General features: G+C 41.6%; 1 protein-coding gene across 2 annotated transcripts in view; it reads left to right on the top strand.

Moving 5' to 3' along the window:
* The window catches only part of DRD3 (dopamine receptor D3), a 65457-nt gene that overhangs the window by 4391 nt on the left and 35850 nt on the right, over nucleotides 1-25216 (top strand). For both annotated transcript variants that reach the window (XM_069070028.1, XM_069070029.1), the window contains exon 2: nucleotides 14108-14220. In XM_069070028.1, coding sequence (XP_068926129.1) covers nucleotides 14108-14220 — 113 coding nt within the window. The remainder of the gene's footprint in view (nucleotides 1-14107; nucleotides 14221-25216) is intronic.

The following is a 25216-nucleotide window of genomic DNA, read 5'->3' as shown; positions in this document are numbered from 1 at the left end:
AGCCCTCCCAGATGGGGGCTTGAGCTTGGTCTGGAGACTACCCCACATTAGAACTTAGAATTTCACTTTATGGCATGTATTGTCTCTCCTTTCCTTTTCTTTCCATAGAGTACCAGTACAAGCTTATAGATGACTGCTTCTTTAGAAAGAATGTGAAATTTTGCTAGATTTCTAAAAAATAAATCTTAAATATAATCACTGATGTGGTCTAGCAGAAGGAGTGGTAATTATAGAATTAAAAGCCCTGGGTATGAATCCTCCTCTGTCGCTTATTATCTTTGATCCTAGGATCCTATTGTTAAAAGGGATACTGTTATTGTTGACTCATTTCAGTCATGTCTGACCCTTTGTGACCCCATTTGGGGTTTTCTTGGTAAAGATACAGGAATGGTTTGACATTTCCTTCTCCAGCTCATTTTACATCTGAGGAAACTGAGGCAAACAGGGTTAAGTGACTTGCCCAGGGTCACACAGCTAGTAAGTGTTCAAGGGCAGATTTGAACACAGAAAGATGAGTCTTCCTGACTTCAGGCCCGGTACTCTATCAAGGTACAATCCTCTCATTTTACAGATGATAAAATTTAGAAATAGACAGGTCAACTGACTTAACCAGTGACACAGCCAGTGTAGGTAGGTCTTCTAGTCTAGGTCCAGTGCATTATCTATTGTGCTATGCTTAGGCAAGTTACTTTCTAGGTCTTAGTTTCCTCAAATGGTTTTCTGATTTTTCCGCCCACCTTTTTACTTTATTCAGCCTTGGGAATAGGTGGTGCAGGATATCCATGGAGAGTTTTCAAGTGCTCTATGAACGTGATTGAGGAAAAGTTACATTTTAATTTTCAATAACTTCTAAAAGAAAGGGGTTGGGCTAGATCAGCACTTCTTAAACGGTGGGTTGGGACAAAATTTGATAAAAGTAAAAGGTTTCTGACCCCACGCAACAACCAAATATGAATTAATAATCAAGCATGTCATGAATCCAAGGCATTTCTAACAGTGCTTGTCTGTTGCATAGTGCAACTTCACTGCAGCCTTGGTTCTGAGCACACAACATGTGCACTCTGCACTGCACATGCCCTCAGGCCACACAACACCAGTGAACACTGCCCAAACTCACAAAGGGGCTGCCAGTGGGAAAAACCCTGGGCTAGATGACCTACAAGTTCTAAATCTATGATCTTGTGTTCCCATGAGCCCTTTTCTACATTACTCGTTATCACCCAGAAGACTCTAATACATTAGTGAGCTATGCTTTCATCATGGAAGACATGTTGTGTGCTCTATGATGGATGAAGTACACTGTGGGTAGAAGAGTGGTAGCTGGTGCATGGACTCCTTGGCCCTTAGTTAAGGCTGTGTCATATTGTATCAGCAATGCTATATTCACAATGCCTATGGAGATTACAAATATGCTGATATAATTATCCATCACAAAATACATCATGCTTGCCATATGGGGAAATAAACTAGAAAATTTATCAAGATACCAAAAGACTGAGTCCCAAAACCAGAAAGTGAAAGCCATCAGAGTAGTTATGATATTGGCACAGGTAGATAAAGTAGAAAGCACCCACATTTTCAAGCCTTTAAAACAGAACAGGCTACCTCAGGCAAAGATCCTCCTCTCCCCACTCACAGCAACCACCCAGCGTCTGGGAAGCGCACTCCCAGCAGCTCCGGCCCCTGACAGTCCTCAGCAGAGGTCCTTAGCAGAAATTCTGGTTAACTCAAAAAGGGCTTCGCGCTGCCACTGCCGCTGCCTCTGCTGCTGCCGCCGCCGTCACCGCCACCACCAGCCACCGCAGGAACTCCAGCTTGGCTTCCGCTTCTTCTTGCTCCACCCCTTCCTGCTATGTCAGCAAGTCCAATGGGGCATGGAAGATCTTTAAATCCCATAACCCTTACACATATCTATCCCTATCACAGGGTCTAAGGCTAAGAGAAGTCAGCATGTGTTCATGCCAAAGTGCTGAGTTGGCAGTCAAGCAATCTTCAGCTCCATTATTAATGCCAAATGACCTTTCCCCTTTCCCCTAACCTTATTTTCCATGGTAATGGAAATCTTAATGAGATGGGAGAAAAGTTTGTAGAGTTCTTAGGAGAAGAGGACCACAGGCCACCAAAAACAATGTGTCAGAGAGAACTGCAAAGTATCACTGTCATTTGTGTTTCCTGATAATGAAATCATTTAAATAGTTGGCAAGAAGAAGTGCCTGCTCTCTGCAAGAAAGGGGACCAAATGGAATAATGATGATGAAGTAATGTTGGTTGTGGAAAGGGTATAACCAAAAGGTGACTACATCCATAAGAAAAGTGTTCTTCTGGCTAAAAGTAACCACAATGAGTTAAAAAAAAACTTGTGAAATTTGCTTGCAGAGAAATATAGTCCAACAAGGGTATGTTTTCATTTAGAGGTACCCTTTTTTTCTCTTCTTTTTTCCCCAAACTTCCTCATGGGGAAGACTAGCTTATATTTTACCGAACTAAGGTTAATATAGGCATCTTGGTTCTTTGGGGATTTGTCAGAATCCTATCTTATTTGCATTAAAATTATTTCAGAATTCAGAGAAAGGAGAAGTAGAATCCTATGGTCTAAAATTCCTCAGTAGTCAGCTCAAGAGGAGGTGAGGTGCCCACCCTAATTAAATTTAAATGACAAAAGGACCTGTTGAAGAAACTGAAAGCAATGCACAGATAATTTATCCATCAACATAGATTTTGAAAAAGCATGGAAGAAGGAACTAGTAACTGACAATGAATACAAAAAGAAAAAGTGGTACAGAAGACTGTCAGGTTTGCTTAAGCCAAGGATGATCTGAAGGCAATATTCGATGAATGCTAGTGTCAAAAGAGGGAGACATAGTGGTGAATTTTTAATGCTAAGGAAAAGAGAAAAATCAATAAAGGGACAGGTCATTGTTCATAGTAGATAGGATAATAATAATGAAGGAAGGAAGGAAGGCAGAAATACTCAACTCTTATTCTGTTACTGTTTTTGATACCATAAAGGAGAATGGTCATTGTAATGGTAAGGATAGAACAAACATTATAAAAGGGAAAGTAACAACCCAAGATAAATGGGGAGATGGTCAAAGAGCACTTACCTGCCCTCAGTGAGATTCAACTTGCTACTGGACAAACTACATCTTGAGATGCTGAAAGAATTGGTACATGTGGTTCCTCTTATGTTGGTGGTGATCTTTGAAAAAAAATATAGATTGGGAAAGGTGTTAAACTGAAAATGGACAAATATCCCAATTTAAAAAAAAAACACAAGAGATAGGATTCTTCAAACTCTAAAAGTTGATGAGCTTGACCTTGATTCCTGACCAAATTATTAAATTCATTGTTAAGGGGAAGATTTATGAGTGATTAATAAAGGAAATGGTGATTACTAAGAGCACTTGTAGGTTGAACCAAAACATAACATTCAAGATTAGCTTAATTTCCTTGTTTGAGAGTGTTATTAGATTGGTAGATCAAAGTACATGCCTTCTATATATGGATTTCAGCAAGATACAAGGCAAAGTTTCTCAAAGTATCCTTGTGGACAAAATTAAACTACAGTAACATGGATTTGAAATGAATTGGATGACCTGAACTGAAAAGTGATTAATGGATTAATGTCATCTCAGAAGGTGACCTTTAGTGGACTGTACCTAATTATCTATCCTTCACTCTATTCTGTCCAAGATTTTTATCAAGGAATACATGCTTGTTATGTTTGCAGGTGATCTGAAGTTGGTAGCTAAAGCTAAAATATTGGATAAAAGAATCAGGATTTTTAAAAATCTCAACAAATTAGAACACTGGGCCAAATCTCTTAAGATGAAATTTAAAAAGCATAAATATAAAGTAATTTGTATATAGAAAATCTACTGTAAAAATACAGGCTGGTAGAAATGTGACTAATGACAGTTTATTTGGAAAAAAAGATCCACAAGGAGAAGAAAGAGGAAGAGGAGGAGGAAGAGTAGAACAAGGACGAGGAGGAGGAAGAGGAGAAGGAGGAAGAGGAGAAGGAGGACGAGGAAGACGAGAAGAAGAAAAGAAGCCTAAATATAATCTTATGTTGTGTTAACAGAAGCATAGGGTGCAAAACAAGGAAGGTCACTGTGCACTCTGCATTTGTCATTCTCCATTTGTCTGAACTTGTGTTCAGTTCTCTGCATCTCATGGTCAAAAAGACATTGACAAGCTGTAGTGTGTCCCAGAGGTAACCAGGATGGTGAGGGTACAAGGATCCATGCCATAGGCAGATCAACTGAAGAAACTAGGGATATTACCCTGGAGAAAAAAAGACCTGGAGGAATATGACAGCTGCTTCAAGTATTTGAAGGACTTTCTCATGGAAAAAGGATGATATGTGCTTATTTTTCTTTGCCTGCCCCAGGGAGAAGAACAAAGTATTAATGGATGGAAGTTGCAAAGGCAGATACTTGGTTGAAATAAGGAAATACTCCCTAACAATTCGAGCAGTCCAAAAGTGTGTATGTGGAGATTGGATGCCCTCTTGTGAGGGATGTGGTGGAGAAGTTTCCTACTCAAGAAAGAGTTGGTCTAGATGATTTCTGAGAATCTATGATTCTCTGAAAATGTGAAGACTATTCTCTGTCCAGTCTAGGATCAATTTCACTAATGTTACAAGACACTTACATGAATAAGATGCTAACAAAACATTTATGCTTCATTACATTCTCTCACGACCTTCACACCAGTTCATTATTTCTTGACTTAGAGCACTGAGTCCCTGCACATGCTCCATAAGAATCATAACTAGAGAAATTTAAAGGATGAAGACAACATTACTCTGGAGTTCAATTTCTTCCCCTTTAGTATCATGAAAAGCTGTGAGAGGCTGTAGACGTGAGTTTAAATATTGATGTACAAAGTAGTAGAATGAATTCCTAATAAAAAACCTAGTTTAAAAACTCTACTTAACATTTTCTGTGTGATCTTGGACAAATAATTTCTTTTCTTCAAACCTTAGTTTCTTCATTTGTAAAGGAGGGATGATAATGTTTGCTCTACTTACCTCATAAAGTTGTTGTCAGAATCATAAAAAGTCATGAATGCAAAGTGCTAGGTAAGAGTATGGGATTACTATCATTAGCAATCATAGAATCCAGGACACAGAGCAGGTCTTGCCTAGAGGTGGGGAAAGGACTTTCTACTGAGGTTTCATAGACCTAGATGAGGTTTTTAGACCTAGAAAAAAATCACAGATCAGCTTGTCCAATTCCCTCATTTTAGAAATGAGAAAATGAAGACCCAGATACTTTTAAGTGACTTCCCCAAAGTCACAAAGTAATAATAAAATACTTATTTTTAATATATTTATATAGAACCTTAAAAGTTACAAAATGCTTTACAAATATTATCTCATTTGACTGTTACAACAACCATGCAAAGTAGATGTTACATATTATTCTTGTTTTATAGACAAGAAAACTAAGGTCATGAATGGTTAAATGACTTGCCCAGGGTCAAACAACTATTAGGTGTCTAAGGCCACATTTGAACTCAGATCTTCCTAACTTGAGGTCCAGTTCTCTATCCCGGGTATCTCCAGGTGCCTGAACAGAGGTGGAATTCAAACTCTGGTCTGCAGCCTATAAATCGAGTTACCTTTTTGTTACACCACACTGCCAGTTTGAGGGATACTACTTAAGACTTCTTTCCCAATAGTCCCTTATTAAAATGCAAATACTCCATGAAAGAGAAACATGCTAAACCCTTATTAATATCTGAGTACACTAATTTAATCAGATTACCTACCAAATACCTAAGGGATTTGGATTCCTAAGGGACATAGGCTAGGTTCCATTTGGAAAAAGGGAAGAGAAGAAGGAGAAAATGGAAGGGAAGAGAAAGGAAGATGAAAGGGAAGGAAGGAAGAGAGGGAGGGAGAGAAGGGAGGGAAGTTGGGAGAGAGGAAGGGAGGGAGAGAGGAAGGAAAGAAGGAAGGAAGGAAGCAAGGTAGGCAGGGAAGAAGGAAGACAAGAAGGGAAGAAGGAAGGAAGGAATAGAGGGAGGGGAGAAAAGAAGGAAGGAAGGAAAGAAGGCAGGGAGGGAGGAAGCAAGGTGAGGGAGGGAAGGAAAGAGAGAGAAAATAGGAAGAGGAGGAGGAAGAGGAAGGGGAGAACCAGAACTGGGGGTACTGTTCAATACTCTGGGGAGGCAGCCTGGAATGGGGGTAGGAGAATCAATGACAGAGAACAGAGAATGAGAGATAGAAGGGCCTAAATGGACTTGGTGAGACCCCAATTTTACCTCTGCCTTCCCCTGTACTACAGTACCCAGCACTTCATCAAGATAAAGAGAGAACACAGGGGATTTCAACATGGGGTCTCCCACAGGCTGCATCACCATGAGGGCTACAATTTGGAAGGCCCTAGCCTTGGGTGTCCCTTTAATTTAGCTGCAGCATTTTCTCAAGCGCACTCCTCTGCGCCACACCAAAGAATTGTCTCAAATTCTCTCTCCCAAGCTTTTAATTTCCTGCTTTACAGACTGCAGGCTGTTTGGGGCTCTTTCTCTGAGCACAAACATCCAATTTTGTTCCACTCTGTTAAGCTCCTTTTGTGATGTCTAATGCACTCATATTAAGACAGAAAGGGAGAGTAAGCAGCCAGGAGAACACTAAGAATGCTAAACTTAGAGGATCTGGGAGCTCTGGAAAGGATGAGGGAAAGATTAGAGGGAACAGTCGATGGAGCACTGAACCTGGAGGCAGGACACCTGGGTTCAAATCCTGCCTCAGTCACTCTCTACTTGTGCAATCATTAAACCTCAGTACCTCCATTTCCTCAACTGTAAAATGGGGATAAGAGCAGGTGTACTTTCTATCTCAGAGAGGTATTGTGGAGAAAGTACCGTGTTTCCCCGATAATAAGACCTATCCCGAAAATAAGCCCTCCCCTTACTGTGTAAGATTCCTCTAAAATAAGCCCTCCCCCGAAAATAAGCCCTATTGAGATTGCTACTGTAGTGAAGGTGATCCCCTGCACTACACGCTTCCGTGAAACGCACGCTGCACTTCAAGCTGCATCCAATCAGAGCTGCAGCAGTGAGCGCAGCATCCTGTTCTTCCCCAGTGATTTGCTTATTGACTAAAGGTACATTTTTTTGTTCACATTTACCTGTTTATTAAAATTGCTGTCAATGTTCATTAAAATAAGCCCTCCCCTGAAAATAAGCCCTCTGGTGTTTTTCTATCCAAAAAATAATAATAAGACAGTGTCTTATTATCGGGGAAACACGGTACTTGATACACCTTAAAGTGCATTAGAAATGGGAGCTGTTAGTCAGCTTGAGAGTAAATCAGAAGCCTAGATGAGACAAAGCTGAATGGAGACAGGGGTGGGGGGAGGAGGAGGCAGAGAAAGGGGGTGGGGTGGAGCCTGAAAGAATGGAGTCAATTTGCCCCGAAGAAAATAATCAGAGTCTGAGAGTAAGGAAGGGAAGGAAAAATGTGAAGAGCCATGAAAGACACCTGGGGGTGGTGATGACAGTGATAATGGAGACAATAAAGGTGCCCTCTCACCTCCGATCTTCAAGGTTTGTTTACCTCCGCCTAAACCAAGAAAACAGCCCAGCTGGAGGGAAGGCAATTTAAAACCTCCCATAAGATAAAGAAAATGGGAGCTGCTCACAATGGTCTTAAGAAACTGTGAATAAATATGTACTCAGAGAAGGTTAGAACCAGAAAGGAATTTAGAGATAATCTAATTCAATGCCCCAATTTTGAAAATGAGGAAACTGAGACTTGAGAGAATTTAGGCGATTTGTCATTTGTTTTAAAACTGCAGTCTGGTAAGGTGAAAAGAATTTCGAAGGGAAGAGATGGGGTAGAATTCCAGCACTCTCGAATACTGTCTTTGTCGAACAGGGCAAATCCCTTCTGGGGCCTCAGTGTCTTCATCTGTAAAAGGACTAGGAGACCTCTGAGAATAACTCCAGCTCTAAATCTATGATCAAAACACACACACACACACACACACACACACACACACACTTAATGTAGCACATTTAAAATACAGAGAGGAATTTATGTGAGATGTCCCAGTGGAAGGTTTGGGGGAGGTGCCTCCTTCCAAGGAGTTCCAGCTCTTGACTTTTGCAGATCCAGATTCAGTCCTCAAAGAGTCTTACCTCTAAAGAGAAGGGCCAAGGGTCTTCTCATACACTCTGGCTCATTATGCCCTCATCTCTGGAGAAAATCTCTTAAAGCTAGGTTTGTCTAGGGTACTCCCAAAAGGGATAAACAAGGTCCCCTGTAGAAAAGTATAAAGTAGATCATGTATGGGACAGCTATTTATTTTATGAACTGCAAAATAAATGCTTAAAACACAAAAGACTCAGAGGCACTCATTGACAAAGACTTAAACATGATAACAGCAGCCCATCATTCATCATAGGGGTAGGGGGAGGCTGATATTAACTCATTACAGTATGGTATACCTTTGCAGGACTAGTGAATAGGAATTTCACTTTCACCGTGGATCTGCAATGCCTGAATAATTCATTTAATCAGAAGCATATGTGTCATCCTTCTATCAGTCCATCAGTGGTCATCATGAGAAACAATTGTAGTAACAGAAAGTACCTCCTGCTCATACTCATACATCTCTACCTCATGAGGAATCCACCAAGCAAATGACATCTTTCTCAGGATTGCCATTCAGTCCACCATGCTCAGGGAAAGAAATGCAAATCAGAAGGTGCAGCTATGGATTTGAAATCCAGTTTTAGGCCCACAGAGGCAAGTGTGACCACTTGTTATACCGTGTTCAAGCAGGTTCTGCTTCTGCTGGAAGAGAAAAAATATCACCTCCCCACCTCAGTGGAAATCTAAAGGAGAAACCTGAAGAGTCCTGACATTTTTGACAAATGAGAAGAGTGATAATAGGGTTATCTCTTTACTCCTGGAGTAAGCAGCACTTCCTGGCTGAGGCTGTCTCTTGGACATAGCCAATCCCTCACTGTCATAGGGATCAAACTCAGGATTTGCTTTGTTATCTCACAGTCCTTCAGCACTGACCCAGAGTACATCAGAAGGGTCCATAGGGTTCTTAGCCTCTTCATCCCTGTCACCCTTCGAGTAGAAGCTATGGAATTCCAAGAGAGACCCCATGGGGTTGGATTTGGAGACGGAAGCCCTGAGCTTGAATATCATGGGTCTGTTTAACTAACTTGTGACCTTGTTGTGACCTTGGTCAACCTGACTCTCTGGCCATGAACTTTCCAGATCTTTCAGATGAAGGTAGATGGGCTAAATAATAATCCCCAAGTCCTGTTCTACTTGTCAGTCCTATGATTCTACCCCTAATGATCTCCAGGAATAGAGCAAACACTTCTCAATTTGAGATCATTTAGGCTCATCCTTCCTGAAGGTTTTGGCTAAGAGAGCCAAACCCCCTTCAGCTGTGTGTATTGTAGACCAAAAATTTACTTCTGGGTCCCTGAAGATATTAGTCTGCTTCTGCCTTCTGTATAGCCAAAGGGAGTTAATTACTCATTAGCAAGTGAGAATAACACCTGAATAATACCACCTGGCTATGTTTGTCTATGCTTCCAAAGTGAGTTGTTCATTAGCGTTTCTGAGACAATCATGAAATGTACCTCTTAGAGACTTAGGCCAATCAGATTTGCTGTTTCCTTTAACAGAATTCTAAGAGTCATTATTTCTCTAATACAATCATTATAATTGCTCATATTTATAAAGCTTTGAACTTTATAAAATTATTTCCTTACAACTACCCTGTTGTAAGGGCAGCTAAGGTGGCAAAGCGGATAGAGTTCCAGGCCTGGAATCAGGAAGACTCATCTTCCTGAGTTCAAATCTGGCCTCAGACCCTTTCTGGTTGTGTGACCCTGAGCAAGTCACTTATCATCGTTTGCCTCAGTTTCCTTATCTGTAAAATGAGCTGGAGAAGGAAATGACAAACCACTCCAGTATCTTTGGTAAGAAAACCCCAAATGGGTCACAAAAAGTTAGAAAACACTGAAGTGACTGAACAGGGGCACAATATTTCAAGTGCCAAGAGGATGACAAAGTGTGGTACAGTGGCAATAATAATAATAATACAGTGGCCCACTCTTCTGGTGAGGAAGATCCCCTCCTACTCAAAAATACTCCTTCAACTGTCTAACAATTTAGATTATTAACATTAAAAATTTCTCTTTAAAGTGCAAATCCCCCCAGAGAAGACTAAACCAAACATACCTCCATGTCAATTACTTTAATCAAATTGTTTTTCTTTCACTGCCTACTCATGGTTCCTGAGAGAACAGAGGTTTCTGAGTAGGGTAAACTGTGTTGGGACAGCCAAAGAATAAAAAATTAAGGCTCTGGGAATCTGGCACGTGGGAGGGGTCATGATCAAAAAGCAAGGAAAGTCTGGAGAAGGAGGGGAGGAGAGCCTCAAAGACAAACTTCACCCACCTGAAAGGCAGCTCAGGGGAACAGAGCCCTGGACCTGGGTTCACATGCTGCTTCTGACTCATACTACCTATGTGACCTTGAGTACTGCTTGGAGCCTCAGTTTCCTCACCTGTAAAATGAAAATGAGAAGACCCGTGGTCACTGCCTACCTCATAGGGTTGCTATGAGGATTAAATCAGATCACATATGTGAAATGCTTTGAAACATTAAATTTCTCTATAAATATCAGTTATCATTGTCATTACTCTGCTGCCATTTTGTCTGCCTGGTGGCCGCCACTGATGCCACTAAAATAATCTGTCATGTTTGCTGCCTTTGCCTTCAGTGCCATAAATTGTAATCCCCACCTTAAAAAATGATCAGTGAAAGTACACACCTCTTTCTGGAGGGAGATTAGGAAGTCTCTCCCCCACTCAGAACACCTATGATCTCCACCATATTCTTCTGCCACGCTTCCCCTTGCTTTTCCTCAATCTTCTTTCTTTGTTGGATACTTCTGGGTTGTATTAACCACTAACAAATTAAGAAACAGGCTTTCAATCGTCTCCATATAGTTTGCTCTCATTTCACGTAAATTCAACATGCAGGACTTTAAGTACATGGGGCCAATAAAGTAAAGAACAAGTTTTAAAATTTTAGAATAAATTCATAATACATTATCAGAAGTTTCAAAGTTAGAGAAGTTTCAAGATATGGCATATGAGACAGTGACATCTACTGGTCAAGTGAGGTGCTGTATTTCATTTTTATCAGAGTTCAGTAAAACAAAAAGAAATTACTATACCCTGGTAGTTGAGGAAAAAAGGAAGTGGAAAATGGCCAAAAGGAGAGATCTTTCAATGATGAAAATGCTGCAAAGGAAAAACAAAGCTAAATGGAAACTGATTTTCTTTGTGTGATTGATGAACGAAAATCAGCCTCAAAGTGTGGTACAATGGCAATAATCAAGTTTTAGAATTAAAGGATGAGAGTTCAAATTCTGCCCAGGATGATCATCACTTTTGCAACCCTGGGCCAATCATTTCACCTTCCTAGGACTGCAATTTCTTCATCCATAAAAAGAGACGATGGGACTAGCTGACATCTGAGGTCACTTTTAGAGCTACAATCATTACTTTAGGATCAGATCTCATAGCTACACTATCTTAACGTTTCCTCTTGCCTCAATTCTCCCGATTTCCCCTCTATCTCTGGGGAAATATTCCACAACCTCCCAGTTCAGTTGTCAATTCTCCTAGTCAATTCTCCCGTACTTCTTTTGTATACTGTCCCAAATCCTGTACTTCTGTCCTGTACTTCTTTTGTACACCCTTTCAACACCATCCCAAGCCATGCAGTGGGTCAGTCATAAAATTTAAGGGTTAAAAACCATTAAATCCAACCTCTTATTTTGCAAACAGAAACTGGGATGGAGGGTTTTCCTTCCTCTTAATAACACTAACTCGTATTTACATAACATTGTAAGGTTTATAAAGTGCTTTTGTTTAGGGGTCTTTTAAGTAACGTCTCATTCCAACTTTACAGATTAAAAAACTGAGTATCAGAGATTAAGTGATTTGTCCATGATCATTCAGCATCTTGAGAAGTATTTGAACATGGGTTTGAATATGTTTCTATCTTAGAGGCAGCACAGTGAAATGACTTAGCATTGTCCTGGCATATAGTAGGGGCTTAATAAATGTTTATCAACCAATTGGATAGAGTGTTGGACTTGGAAAAAGGAAGACGGGTTTGAATCCTGTCTCAGATACTAACGAGCTGTGTGGCCTTGAAAAAGTCATTTGACCTCATTGGGCCTCAGTTTTCTCATCTCTAGAATTAGGGTGTTGGACTCCATGATCTTTAAAATCCCTTACAGTTCCCACCATTTGTGACTTATGATTCTGTGACTTAATGAGCTGTAGTTATTACCAATTCCCTGAACCAGACAGTCTCCTAAGATGCTTTTAGAGAAGCAGTATGGAAGCCTGGAAGATCTGCCTGGGTTCAAATCCCACATTTGGATCCTTGTCCAAAGTCCTAGCCACTACACTATGATGCCCTAAATTCTAAGAAAGCTTGTTGAATGAATGAATGTAGTCCAAAGCATTCTACTTCCTTTACCTTAACCTTCTCTTCCCCCTAAAACAATTCAGTTCATCAGTCAAGTGAGTCTTTTCATGGGAAAATAATTCCAACTCAATTCAATTGAATAAACATGTATTAAAAGTAAGACATTGGATATAAAAAGGCATAGCCAAAATAACCCCTGCCCTCAAGGAGTTTTAAATTCCATTTTTATAATAGAGACAATAGGGGAATTCAATTCAACAGACTTGTGTAAAGTATCTACTATTAATGAATTAACAGGCAATTATTAAGCACTTACTGGGTACCAGGCCCTGTGCTCAGCTAAGGATTCCAGTTCTTGCTTTCCCAGTAACCCTTCCTTTGAAATATTCCCCTGAGCTCTGGAGGAATTGGATTAGATAACTTCTAAGGGAGGTCCCTTCCAACTCTGGGATTCTCTGAGTCTGCTACCAGGAGCTCCCAGCTGCAGCTAATGAGGATGAAAAGGGAGAGGGGGGAAGAGTTCCAGACCACTCACTGAGGACGTGTCTCCCCAAAGTGGTGTAGCCGCCTATCCAGGGCATGAGAACCAAAGGACCAAAGAATGTGACTTGAGGGGAAACTCTCCTGCCCAGATTTCTTGGTTTATCTAAAGGGAGCACAGAGAAAATAAATAACCAAATGGCAGTGGAGGAATGCAAATTCAATTGCTTAAATTCTTGCCATTTTAATAAGGGTTACGAGGGGCCATCTGACAGGGATGGGAACACTTGTATAAATAGATGAGGTCCATCTCATCCTCAGTAGGTCCATGGGAATTCAAACCCGTGACCTAGAGAGGTGAAGGAGCTGTATTCATTACCAATTCCCTGAACAAGCTAGTCTCCCAGACTGCTTTTAGAGAAGCAGTATGGAAGCCCAGAAGACCTGCCTGGGTTCAAATCCTACATCTGACACTGGGCAAATCACTCAATGTCTTTTTGAGTGCCTGGTTCCATATTTATAAAACGAGAGAGGTGAACTAGGTAACCACTCAGATTCCTTCTAGCTTTGACCCTATGGTCTAGCTGTTTGGCATTTAGAACAGTAGATGTGCAGTGCAGGGGAAAGGCCACTGACCCATGAGGCAATGTGATGGATTCATCTTCAAGATACAACTTTAAAATTGCATACTTACTGTGAGGACTGAAATCACATATTGGATGAAATCCTATCTCATCCCCCAGGCCCATGGAGCACACTCTATCTGGTGGCTATAAATCCATTGAGAACCTCGTTAAAAATCTACTTACTTATCAGTATATATGTTGTACATTAGGTGTACTTCTGTCCCAACTAGCCCTGGTTTCATTGACTATTTTTGTATACCAGGGATTCGATGTCAGAGAACTTGTACTGGAGAGAAATGTTATAAATGTAGGCTTTGTCTAGTAGGCATTTGGTACTAGGCATTTAATAAAAACTTGTTGCATTGTACTGGATTAGAAGGCTTCACCACATACAGAGTCCTGACAGGTTCTGCTGGGTCTCCTGGGAAATCTCGTATATTCCACTAGATTGTTACTGTCTAACTGGGGGTAAACACTGACATCCTTTGTTGCTGATGCCTAGGTGACTGGAGGAGTATGGAATTTCAACCGAATTTGCTGTGTTATTTTTGTCACCTTGGATGTTATGATGTGCACTGCCAGCATTCTAAACCTCTGTGCCATAAGCATCGACAGGTAGGACTGGGGATACCTTTGGTATAGAAAAGGGACCCTGAAGTGAGGGGAAGGAAGCCCAGTGGGGAGAGCTGGAAAAACTGATCTTTAGCATCTGCCACAGTAGTAACAGGCATCCTCTGGCACTGGTGCCACTAAGTGGCCAAGGCCAAAATTGTATCATTGAGCCCCTGTTTTTCACATCTCTTTCTTTTCATGAGTACTCTCCTCTCTTTTTTCTCTCCTTTTCCTTTTCCTTTTCCTCCTCCTCTTCTTCTTCTTCTTCTTCTTCTTCTTCTTCTTCTTCTTCTTCTTCTTCTTCTTCTTCTTCTTCTTCTTCTTCTTCTTCTTCTTCTTCTTCCTTCTCCTGTTCCTCCTCCCCTTCTTCTCTTTTCTCTTATCTTTCTCTCTCCCTTTCCCTCCCTACATTCCTCTGTCTCTGCCTATCTCTATATCTCTGTCTCCCTCCCCTTCTCTCTGTCCTTGTCTGTCTCTCTCCCTTTTCCTCCTCCAAGTTTTCTCTCTCTCTTCTGTCTTTCTATTGTATTGGAATGGGCAAGGTATATTATTCTCCACACTTTCTGTTTCCTGTTTCTCTTCTCTCTCTTCCTTTTTTTCTCTTCTCCCATTTTTTTCTCCTGCCTGTACCCTAGAGTCATTAGTCCCATTCCCCTGCCCTGTCCCATGCCTTTTACCCAACACACACACTCTGTAACTCTAATGGTAGTCCTCAAGACCAAGAAAACTTTGAACCCCTGGCATTATCCTGGGGCCAAGCATCATGGCTATAGCCAGAGTGAGATAGAAACTGCTTATACAGCAGTTCTCTAGGCTAGAAAGAAAAGAAAGTAGGCCCAGTCTTGGGATGAGGGATGTATCATGGAGAGGTTTCCAGAGGCTGAGAAAAAGGCATGAAATGAGTCCTGTCAGTTCTCCTCCTCCCATCCCTTTCTTTACTACTTCTACCCTCCTCACTGAGGACACTGCTGGCCTAGAACTAGGTTTAGTTCTATGTAGAAAGTGACCAAGAAACAAGATGCCTCTTGGATCAATAGGGAAAACCCAAATGGAGACAAGAGGCACATGACTTCAGGGTGGAGGGGGTGGAAAAAAACATTGCCCTTGGAGTCATGGGACCTGAATTTAAATTCTGACTCCACCAGTTAGCACCCATATGACCTTCTCTGAGTCTCAATTCCTCATCTGTAAAGTGAGGGGCATTGGACTAGAAGACCTTTCGGGTTTTTGCCAACTCTACGTGAATGACCTCATGACCCTTGGGAATCAGTGGGTACCTCAACTCTCAAAATGGAAACTTCCAGGAATGAGAACGAGATTCTAGCCACGAATGCTGCTGTGACAGTGCCTGATCCCTAAGCACAGAAAGCATGGAAGAGAACTGGATCTGTGTTCACATTGTACCATTGATTTGTAACCAATCAGTTCAGTAGAGATCTAGAAACTTGATCTGGACAAACAGTAATTTGGGTCATATAGATTCTGTGTTTGGATATTGCACAGTGTCTGTAACTGAAGGAGTAGAGATAATGAAAGGGAAAGGAGAGAAATAAGAAGAAGGAAAGACATGAATGTAACAGGAAAAGAGGAAGAGCTTGGAGAGACAGAGATGATCTGTGTGCTGACATTAGACCCAAAGTCATATAATTCACTTTTCTAAGTGACAGGAGTGTTCCAGAGAACACAGGAACAGCTCTTAGTTTCCTTTCCTATAAGAAGGCAGCAGAGGATTTGCATCAGAGGACATGGATTTGAATCATGAAGTCCCCTTGTGTCTCTGGACTCTACACAGCCTCTGAGGTCCCTTCCAGATCTAGAGCCATGATCCTATTAACTTTCAGAGATGCAGGGCTGGGAGGGACCTGGGAGACCACCTAGTTGAACCCCCTCATTTTACTCTCGTGGGAACTGAAGCTCAGGGAGGGAGTCACTTGCCTAAGGTCACCCAGGTAGTAAGTGACAGGTCCCAGTAAAGCATGCAGCAACCTCCCACAATGCCCTGCGTTAGGGCTGATTCAACGGGCTGTGCATGTATGTGTCAGAAAGGGCTGGCAATTTTCAGTGTAAGAATAAATAAATTAAAAAAAGGCCTTCAGGGAGCTGTGGAAAGAATGCAGCTGAATTCATTCAGCAGGGATTTCTTTTCCCGACCTCTAAAATGGCACCCATCACACATGCAAACCTTGAAAGTCTTTGACAAAAGGCACAAAAGAGACCAGATGAGTCACAGGCCCCTGGAATTTTTACTTTGCATCTAAATAGCACATTATATTTGTAGAGGGCTTTCCAGTCTTGGGGGGTGGGGAGGTTTCTCTCCCAACAACTCTATGAGGTAAGTTCATGGAACTAAAGATTTATTAAGTCCCCTGTCTGACAAAACAACACTTAGTGAAAAGCAGCCGATTCTGTGCTTGGGGGGGGGGGGTTCATTAAATCTAAACCGTGAGTGGAAAGCAGGCCCTTTCCTAGTTGGCAAGAATAAATTTGATTTTAACTGGCTCTGCACCTCCTGCTTCCTATGTAGCTCCAGACCCTCTTCCTATCTTCAGTTTCCAGCTCCCCAGATATTCAAGTAGAGATATACCACAGCCATGTTGAGATCAGGAGTATTATCAGGGAGATCATGAGGGAGACCAGGAAAAGGACCATAAGTTTGAGTAAAGCAGAGATGAGCTATACCCAATATATCCGTACTCCCCCGGGGAAAGCCTTACCAATGGTGCCTACCCTTGCCCTCAGGGGAAGAGCCAGTAGTAATACTCTACATCTATGATCTCAAGGGAAGAACCACCTATAATGCCCACCCCACAGTGTGGACACACAACTGCTCTATACATTTATTTATCTATAGGAAGGAATAAATTATCAGGATACTCGTACTGCAGAATGATGAGAATCTTGCCACACCCATCCAGATATTCTTCATGGCCACTGGCCACACAGTTCTATCCTGATGCTTCTTCATGGTGGGACTCAAAGTGAATTTCAATTCCTCAAGGTGATAGCAGTGGGTTGTAAACTCTCACAAGCTCTACTATGCTAGAAAGACTCTGAATATAGTACTGGCAATAGACTGTGTCTGCTTTTCTAGGATCAACCTAGCTAAGTATTCCATCACTAGTAGAATGGCAACTTGGTAATGAATTATTTGGCCACGGCAATCTCATGGCCAAAGACCGTTATTCCCTGGATAATCTATCTCCTTGAGGTAGAGTGAACCAAGGGAAGTCAATGGTTTACTGGAGATCCTGGGTACATATCCCCAGTGCTTCTTATGCTGCTGCTGAGGTCCTGACAGGTGGAATAGTGGAACTTGGAGTCAGAAAAACCTGAGTTCAAATCTTGCCTCAGATGTTTACTGGCTGTCTGACCTGGGGCAAATCACCTAACCCTTCTCAGGCTCTGCTTCCTCATCTGCAAAATAGATGATAATAATAAAGGCTACTCCATAAGGTTATTGTAAGGATAATAAGACATAAAGTATAAAGATTTTGCCAGTGTTGAAGTATTATATAAATGTCCGTTATTATTTATTATGATTATAACCATCCTGTTCCTAAACAGACATTAAAGCCAGGCACAGTGGCACACATCTATAATTCCTGCTATCGGGAAGCTGAGGTTGGTAGATGGCTTAAGCACAGGAATTCTTACCTTTAGTGAGTTTAGCTGATTGGATATCCACATTAAGTCCAGCACCAATATGGGAGCATCCCAGAGAAAGGGGTCACTGGGCTGCTTAGGGAGAGGAGAACTGGCCTGGGGGAAAAACTGAGCAGCTTCTGTGTGGATCAGCAGTGGGATCGGACCATGAGTGGCCACTGCACTTCCAGTCTGGAAAGACATAGGGAGAATTAGTTTCAAAAAAAAAAAGTTGACATTGAGATGGGAGCAATAATGATACCATTCACATACCACACAAACACACAAGAGCACACACACATGCACACATACATGCACACACACACGCTTACACACGTGCAAACACACACACACAAACACACACACAGAGTCATTCTCCCACCCCAAGCTAAGCCTTTAGCTCTGCTAATCAGATTAAAGTGGGACTATGACTGTCTTTCACATGAACACAGGTCAGTCCAAATGCCTTGTATCAACATGCAGAAAAGTTTTCTAAACCTACTGAAAAATTCTATCCTCTGCACAAGCCTGCAACAAAATGGATAGTCACAACTTTTCTGGCTCTAGCAGCACTGATCCTATGGGTGGGGAGAGGATGGACATGTATAAAAATATAGGCTACAGATCTCTACACTGCACAGTGTCGGGTTTGGGGCAGGCAGCTTATCAGTCAGTTAGCAAGCATTTATTAATCACCTGCTATGTGTCAGACAATGTGGTAAGTGCTGGATATACAACAAAATGCAAAAAATAGCCCCTACCGTCAAGGATCTCACCATCTAATGGGGTGGACAATATGCAAGCAATTATGTATAAACAAGGTTACCGTGTTTCCCCGATAATAAGACCTATCCCGAAAATAAGCCCTCCCCGTACTGTGTAAGATTCCTCTAAAATAAGCCCTCCCCCGAAAATAAGCCCTATTGAGATTGCTACTGTAGTGAAGCCCCTGTGCTACACGCTGCATTATGGTACCCTCTGTATGCACCGTCCCCGTCCCTCCCCCCCCCGTGAAACGCACGCCGCGCTCCGAGCTGCATCCAATCAGAGCTGCAGCAGTGAGCGCGTCATCCTGTTCTTCCCCAGTGATTTGCTTATTTAATAAAGGTACATTTTTTTGTTCACATTTACCTGCTTATTAAAATTGCTGTCAATGTTCATTAAAATAAGCCCTCCCCTGAAAATAAGCCCTCTGGTGTTTTTCTGTCCAAAAAAATAATAAGACAGTGTCTTATTATCGGGGAAACACGGTATATACAGGATAATTGGAGATTATCTCGGGGCCATGGGGCTGGGGGCTAGGGTGAGGATCAGGAAAGACTTCTGGTGAAAGGTAAGATTTTAATTCGAACTTGAAGGACACCAAGGAAGTCAGGAAAGCCAGGAAGCACAGATGAGGAGGAAGGGGATTCCAGTCATTAAAAATGCCCAGAATCAGGAGATGGGGGTCTTGTTTGAGAAAAATCGATGGCCAGAGCCACTGGATCATATCATAGAGGGGTGAGTGAGGTGGAAGAAGACTAGGAGAAGGGCAAGGTACAAAGGGCTTTGAATGCCATAGGATTTTATATTTGATCCTGGATGTGACAGGGAGCCATTGGAGTTTATTGAATAGGAGAATGACATGATCAGACCTGTGCTTTGGAAAGATCAGTTTGAGTGAAGGATGGACTGGGGTGAGGAGAGACTTGAGGAAGGGAGCTCAGCCAGAAGGCCATTTATTGCAAGAATCCACGAGAGAGGTGATAAGCCTGAACCAGGTGTCAGTAAAATGCTCCTGGGATAAGGAGAATCATGATAGACTGCTTTCAGCCACAGCCAGAATGCTCAGAGGCCACTAGGTCACACTCTTTTGCCCCTTTCATTTACAGCCAAAGGCCTCCTACTTACCAGGTGATTAGGCAATGACCCTGGCCGGTGATCATTATCTCAAGAGAAGGCAAGGGCTCGAAAGTAGGTTACAGGAACAGGTTGGGTTTCAGAAGCTCCTCTTGGCCTGAGACATTATAATCAGTTAAGATTCTTCCCAAAAGGTGGATGGCTTCAGTCTTTCTTATATGTAGTCTGTGCCGACCCTACTTTCCCACGGGGCAGAGTAAGTCCCAGGGCCTGTATTGAACTCAACCTGGGCAGTGGTGGTACCATTGTTGTAGCATTATGGTGCCCTCCAATGGCCGATTCTGGAATAGGCATTGCATGCTCACTTAAGGTTGCCAGGAAGAAAAATCTTAAAACTGTCTCTTTTTTCATTCTTTCTTAAAATTTAACCATGCTGAATTTGTTGCCCTCCCACCTGATTCCACCATAGCAAAATCTTCGGCATGTGCAAATATTGGGGCAGAGCTAGATTTGGACCAAGAGGATCTGAGTTCAAATCCTTATTTGGCTACTTAAAACCTGTGTAATCTTGGGCAAGCTAGCAAACCCATATGGGCCTCATTTTCCTCCTCTGTAAAAAAAAAAAAAGTAAGAGGTAGTGTCAGGTCAAATAACTCCTAAGGTCCCTTGAAGTTCTAAATCCAGGATTCTCTTAATTTTCACCTTACAATCTAGGATGCCAATGGAGATATAGATGACAGATGTGACTTCACCAAAGGCTAGAAGGTAGCAGAGTGAGGGTTTGATATCATCCCCTCTAACTGTAGATTTCAAGCTCTTTGATTATCCTGACATGCCAAGAATGATTCTTTAGTGTCAAAAATAAAGTACATTCTGAGAGAGGGGAGAGAGCATTTCTTCTGTAAAGGATATTCAGGAAAAGGCATCGTGCCCTCAGCATTTGTCTTAGTTTCGTCTTTCTTTGAGGTCAATAGGGGGAATACAACATGCTTATTTCTGTCCTGAAGCAGCACCTGCCCATCCTCCAATGACGCTCCCATACTATTCCTCTGTGCCATGGTAAACATTACAATCCCATGGGCAAAGGAGCAAGGAAGGGTGCCAAGACTATGCTGGGGGCTGGCATCTCTTCATGTTTCCTTGGGTGGCTGCCATTATCCTAAAGCAACTTAATTTTGTGTGTGACACGAGCCCCTTTGGCAAGTTTGGTGAAGCTCCCAGACGCCTTAGCAGAGTTATATTTTAAAATGATTGAAGGAAACGTTAAATTTCAGTTAGATGTTAGTGAAAATAAAGATGTAATTTTCTTCCCCACCCAAGTTCTTAGACATCCCTGAAATCCAACTATGAACCCGGTAAAGAGCCCCTGGACTAGAACCTATGTCAATGGTCAGTATCAGGGAGAGCAAAACAGTGACCCCCTCGGGCTTCTATGATGACATTAGGGCCGGCAGGTGATATCAGGCTCCTATGAAATCAAAGCTATTCCCTACCCTAACCCACCATATTTTTAATTTCATTTCAAATGAGTTTTACCTTAGCTTAATGAAACCTCTTTTCTCTTGCTTTTGAGAGAAGAATCAATTTCACTGCAATCCTGGAGCCAAGACTCGGCCTTCTGATGTCCTCTTGTTCATTTCAGCATTTGTGGCTTCATGCCTTTCCTGGAAAGGAGATTTACACAGTCACTCATGCTCTTTGGAAGGACTGGCACCTCAAAAGGCACTACAATGAGTGAGAAACTTTCAGAAACCAGGCTAGATGCCCAAGCATATACTGCCTCCCTGACTTCATTCCAGAAATTGGTTCAATCTGAATCCCAGTTGCAGGGCTGTAGTTGTGTTCAGGAAGGCCATAGGTAGCCCCAGACACTTCTCCTCTGGGCCATGCAGCCAGTGCCTCAAAGTGTGGTCTATGGACATCTGGGGGTCCCCAAGACCCTTTAGGGGGCCTACAAAGTCAATGCTTTTCATAATACAGTCATCCTTCCACATCTCAAGTTTCCCCATCATGGTTTTGATATATTGAGGGTCAGCATGAGAAATTATATGGGAATTTTTAGGGTGTTTTGTGGAAGCCACAGATGACCATGAAGTCCAGTAGACAACACAGAAAAAAATTAGAAACTCAGAAGTGCATAAAATGCATGTATAGTATTATATACTATCAATATATTTCATCTTTTAATACCATAATAATTCAGATTTCTCTGGTACAAAAGGAGGGCCCAAAAATTTCATGCAGATTTTCTAGATCCCAGGGGTGCCACCATCCCCAGTCCTGTGATATGGGGTAACTGTATGAAGAATACACTATTTGTCTATAAAATACTCCTCCTTTTCCCAGCTACCTATCTGGATGAGACATGCTTTTCTTCATATGCATCAATTAGAACAACATATCACAAGAGATTAAGTGAAGAAACAGATGTGAAAATCAATCTCTCTTTAATGCTAGACATTAAAGTGAATTTCAAAAAATACATAAAACAATGCCACTCTTTTTCCCTACTTTTTCTGTTGTGGAAAATGTAGCCATTTTTTATAAAATATATTGTTTATGTTAACATACAAAAGGCTTATTATTAAGTGAATTAACGAATAAATATTAAAAATTCATGAGTTTTAATTTCTAATACAGAAAATATCAATAGATATAACTCACATAAGCAAAAACTCACCAGCATTCTCAGTAATTTTTAAGAGTATAAAGGAGTCCCGAGACCACAAAGTTTTAGAACTGTTGCTCTAGAGAATATAAAAACTCTAGAAAAACCCAGGCCACACTATTTGAACTCACTGTATAATCAAGATTGGCAGTCCTGCCTCTTGACCAGAACTAAAAGGATCTTCTTACAAGGAAGGAGGCATTCACATAAATAGACTCGTCAGCCTGGGCTTTGGCCTATATAGATAAGGGATGTGCTAATGAAATGGGAGAGCCAAGAAATTTCCTGATTAGAGGAACCTGAGGCAATTCAATCAATCAATACATTGTTAAGTACTTATTGAGCACTCATGTGCAGCCATGAACCTAGTCTTGTTGATATTGGGTACCATAAACTATTATTTATTGTATGTTCACATCATATATGTGCATATATATGGTATGGCAGCAGATGACCTCCCACCTCTCATGATGACTATTGGTATGATCTTGGATAAGTCACTTGATATTTTTGGGCCTCAATTTTCTTCAAATGAAGAGTTGGAACAGATTGCCTCTGAGTCCCTTCCAGCTATGATCCTCTGTGTGTATGTGTGTATGCATTAGTTATATTTGCATTATATGTATTAATATATACATACATATGTATGTAACATATATATGTTATGGATATAGGTATAATTTATAGTTTTTGTAGATCATATTTATAATAAATACGTATTTATGTATATGTATGTACATATACATGTGTGTATGTATGTATGTATGTATGTATATATATATTAGAGTCAGCTAGGTGACAAGGCAGATTAGAGCACTGGGTCTAGAGTCAGGAAAACCTAAGTTCAAATCCTACCTTGAACCCTTTCTAACTACTTCTGTTTGTCTCAGTTTTCTCAACTGTAGAATGGGGATAACAATAAACACCTATTTCTCTGGGTTGTTGTGGGGATCAAATGAGGTGTTTGTAAAGCCCTGAGCATAGAAGTGCCTGGCTCATAGCAGGTGGCCATAAATAAGCTCCCGCCTCTTATATTTAGCGGTATGCTTGCTTAAGGGGAAGATTCTCGCAGGAAGGGGACAGGTTTAAAATTAAAGCGAATTGAATTCTTCATCTTCCTAAAAGCAGGAAGGAACAAGCTAGTAGGGAAAGTCATCAATTATTTAATGACTCCAGAGTATGTCTGTCATCTCAACTCTGCCAATGACTTGAGAACCAGAGGGTCCCTAAGAAAAGGGATTTCATGTGAGATCCTTAAGAAGGCTAAGCAACCAGAATAGAACACATCAGTCAAAAGAGGGGTGTACTGGGAGGGACTCAGGGAGAATTAATGCTAAGAGAAGGAAATTCTAAGTTCTGTGGTTCTAGGTCACAAGGCATCCAGAGGGAATTGACTTAAATTCGAGACCAAGGCAATTGATGCAAAAGCCATACCTTTACCTAATCTAAACAGTTAGATATAGCTGTTGAATTTGTTTCAGGATATCCAAACAAGACAGAAACTGGGCAAGTGAGGTGGGAGGCAATATGATGGGGTGACAGACAGGGAGAGAAAAAGAGAGAAAAGGAGACAGAGTTGGAAAAATGGAGAGAAAAAAAAGAGGGAATACCATCAAAACTGGCCTAATACCCAAGGGAAAAATCTTTGAGAGCCAGAGAAGGAAGGACCTTCATTGTGTAAGGAGCCAGTCAGAAAAGGGCAGTACTTCCAGAGTCTATGACCAGCAAGGATAGTCCTGAAGCTTATGGGAAAGATTGAGAAGAAGATGAGAAAGGGGATCCTTGAGGGCATGGACTATCTTTTGCCTCTTTTTGTATCCTTATCACTTAGCACAGTGTCTGGCACATAGTAGGTGCTTAATAAATGTTTGTTGTGTTGTATTATATTGCCACTGGCCTAAACTCTCTGCCTAGAGCCAGATAGAGAAAGCAGATCCTAGGAGGAATGAGAGAGCCAATTTACCCATCTTCAGTTAGAAAATTTGATTTTGGGGCGGCCAGGTAGCAAAGCGAGTAAGAGCACCGGTTCCAGTGTTGAGAACACCTGGAGATCGAATCCCGGGCTCAGACACTTAGCACCCACCCAGAAACACCTGGCCGTGTAACCTTGAGCAAGTTACTTAACCCCAATTGCTTAGGGGCGGCCAGGTGGCTCAGTGAGTAAGAGCACTAGCTCCAGTGTCGGGATGACCTGGATCAAATCCGGGCTCAAATACTCAGCACCACACCCAGAAATAACTGGCCGTGTAACCTTGAGCAAGTTACTTAACCCCAATTGCTTTAAAAAAATTTTTTGATTTTAATTTAGCATTAAACAGACAGGATTGGGTCAGGTGGCTCCATTGAAGACATAAAAGAAGAGTGTCAATCGGGAAAGAAAAGAAAAGAACTAAGAGAAATAAAAGTCTACCTCTCCATATCCAGGGTTAATTGTTAAGGTATATATAATTTTGTGACCTTTCTCCTCATTTTAAGTTTAACCCTTTCTTTTCTTTTTTTTTGGGGGGGGGAATTAGCTAAGTGACTTGCCCAAGGTCACACAGCTGGTAAATGACAAGTGTCTGAGGCTGGATTTGAACTCAGGTCCTCCTGACTCCAGGGCTGGTGCTGTACTTGCTGTGCCACCTAGCTGCCTTGTTTTTTTTTTTATTTTAACCCTTTATAAAAGATGTCATAGGTCACCTAGTCCAAAAGTCTCATTTTCCAGATGAGGAAGACACAAGGAGATTAAGTGACCTAACTTGCCCAAGGTCACATAGGTGGTAAGCATCAGAGTCTGGATTTGAACCAAGGTCCTCTGACTTCAAACCCATTGCTCTATGATGCTGCTAAAAACCTGCATCCTTTTCT

The sequence above is a fragment of the Petaurus breviceps genome, unplaced genomic scaffold (assembly GCF_028583685.1).
Source record: "Petaurus breviceps papuanus isolate PSGF00001 unplaced genomic scaffold, PetGlider_PUasm1.0 90792, whole genome shotgun sequence".
NCBI lineage: Eukaryota > Metazoa > Chordata > Mammalia > Diprotodontia > Petauridae > Petaurus > Petaurus breviceps.
Note: the sequence above shows the minus strand (reverse complement) of the source record. Positions and strands in the feature narration are given on the sequence as shown.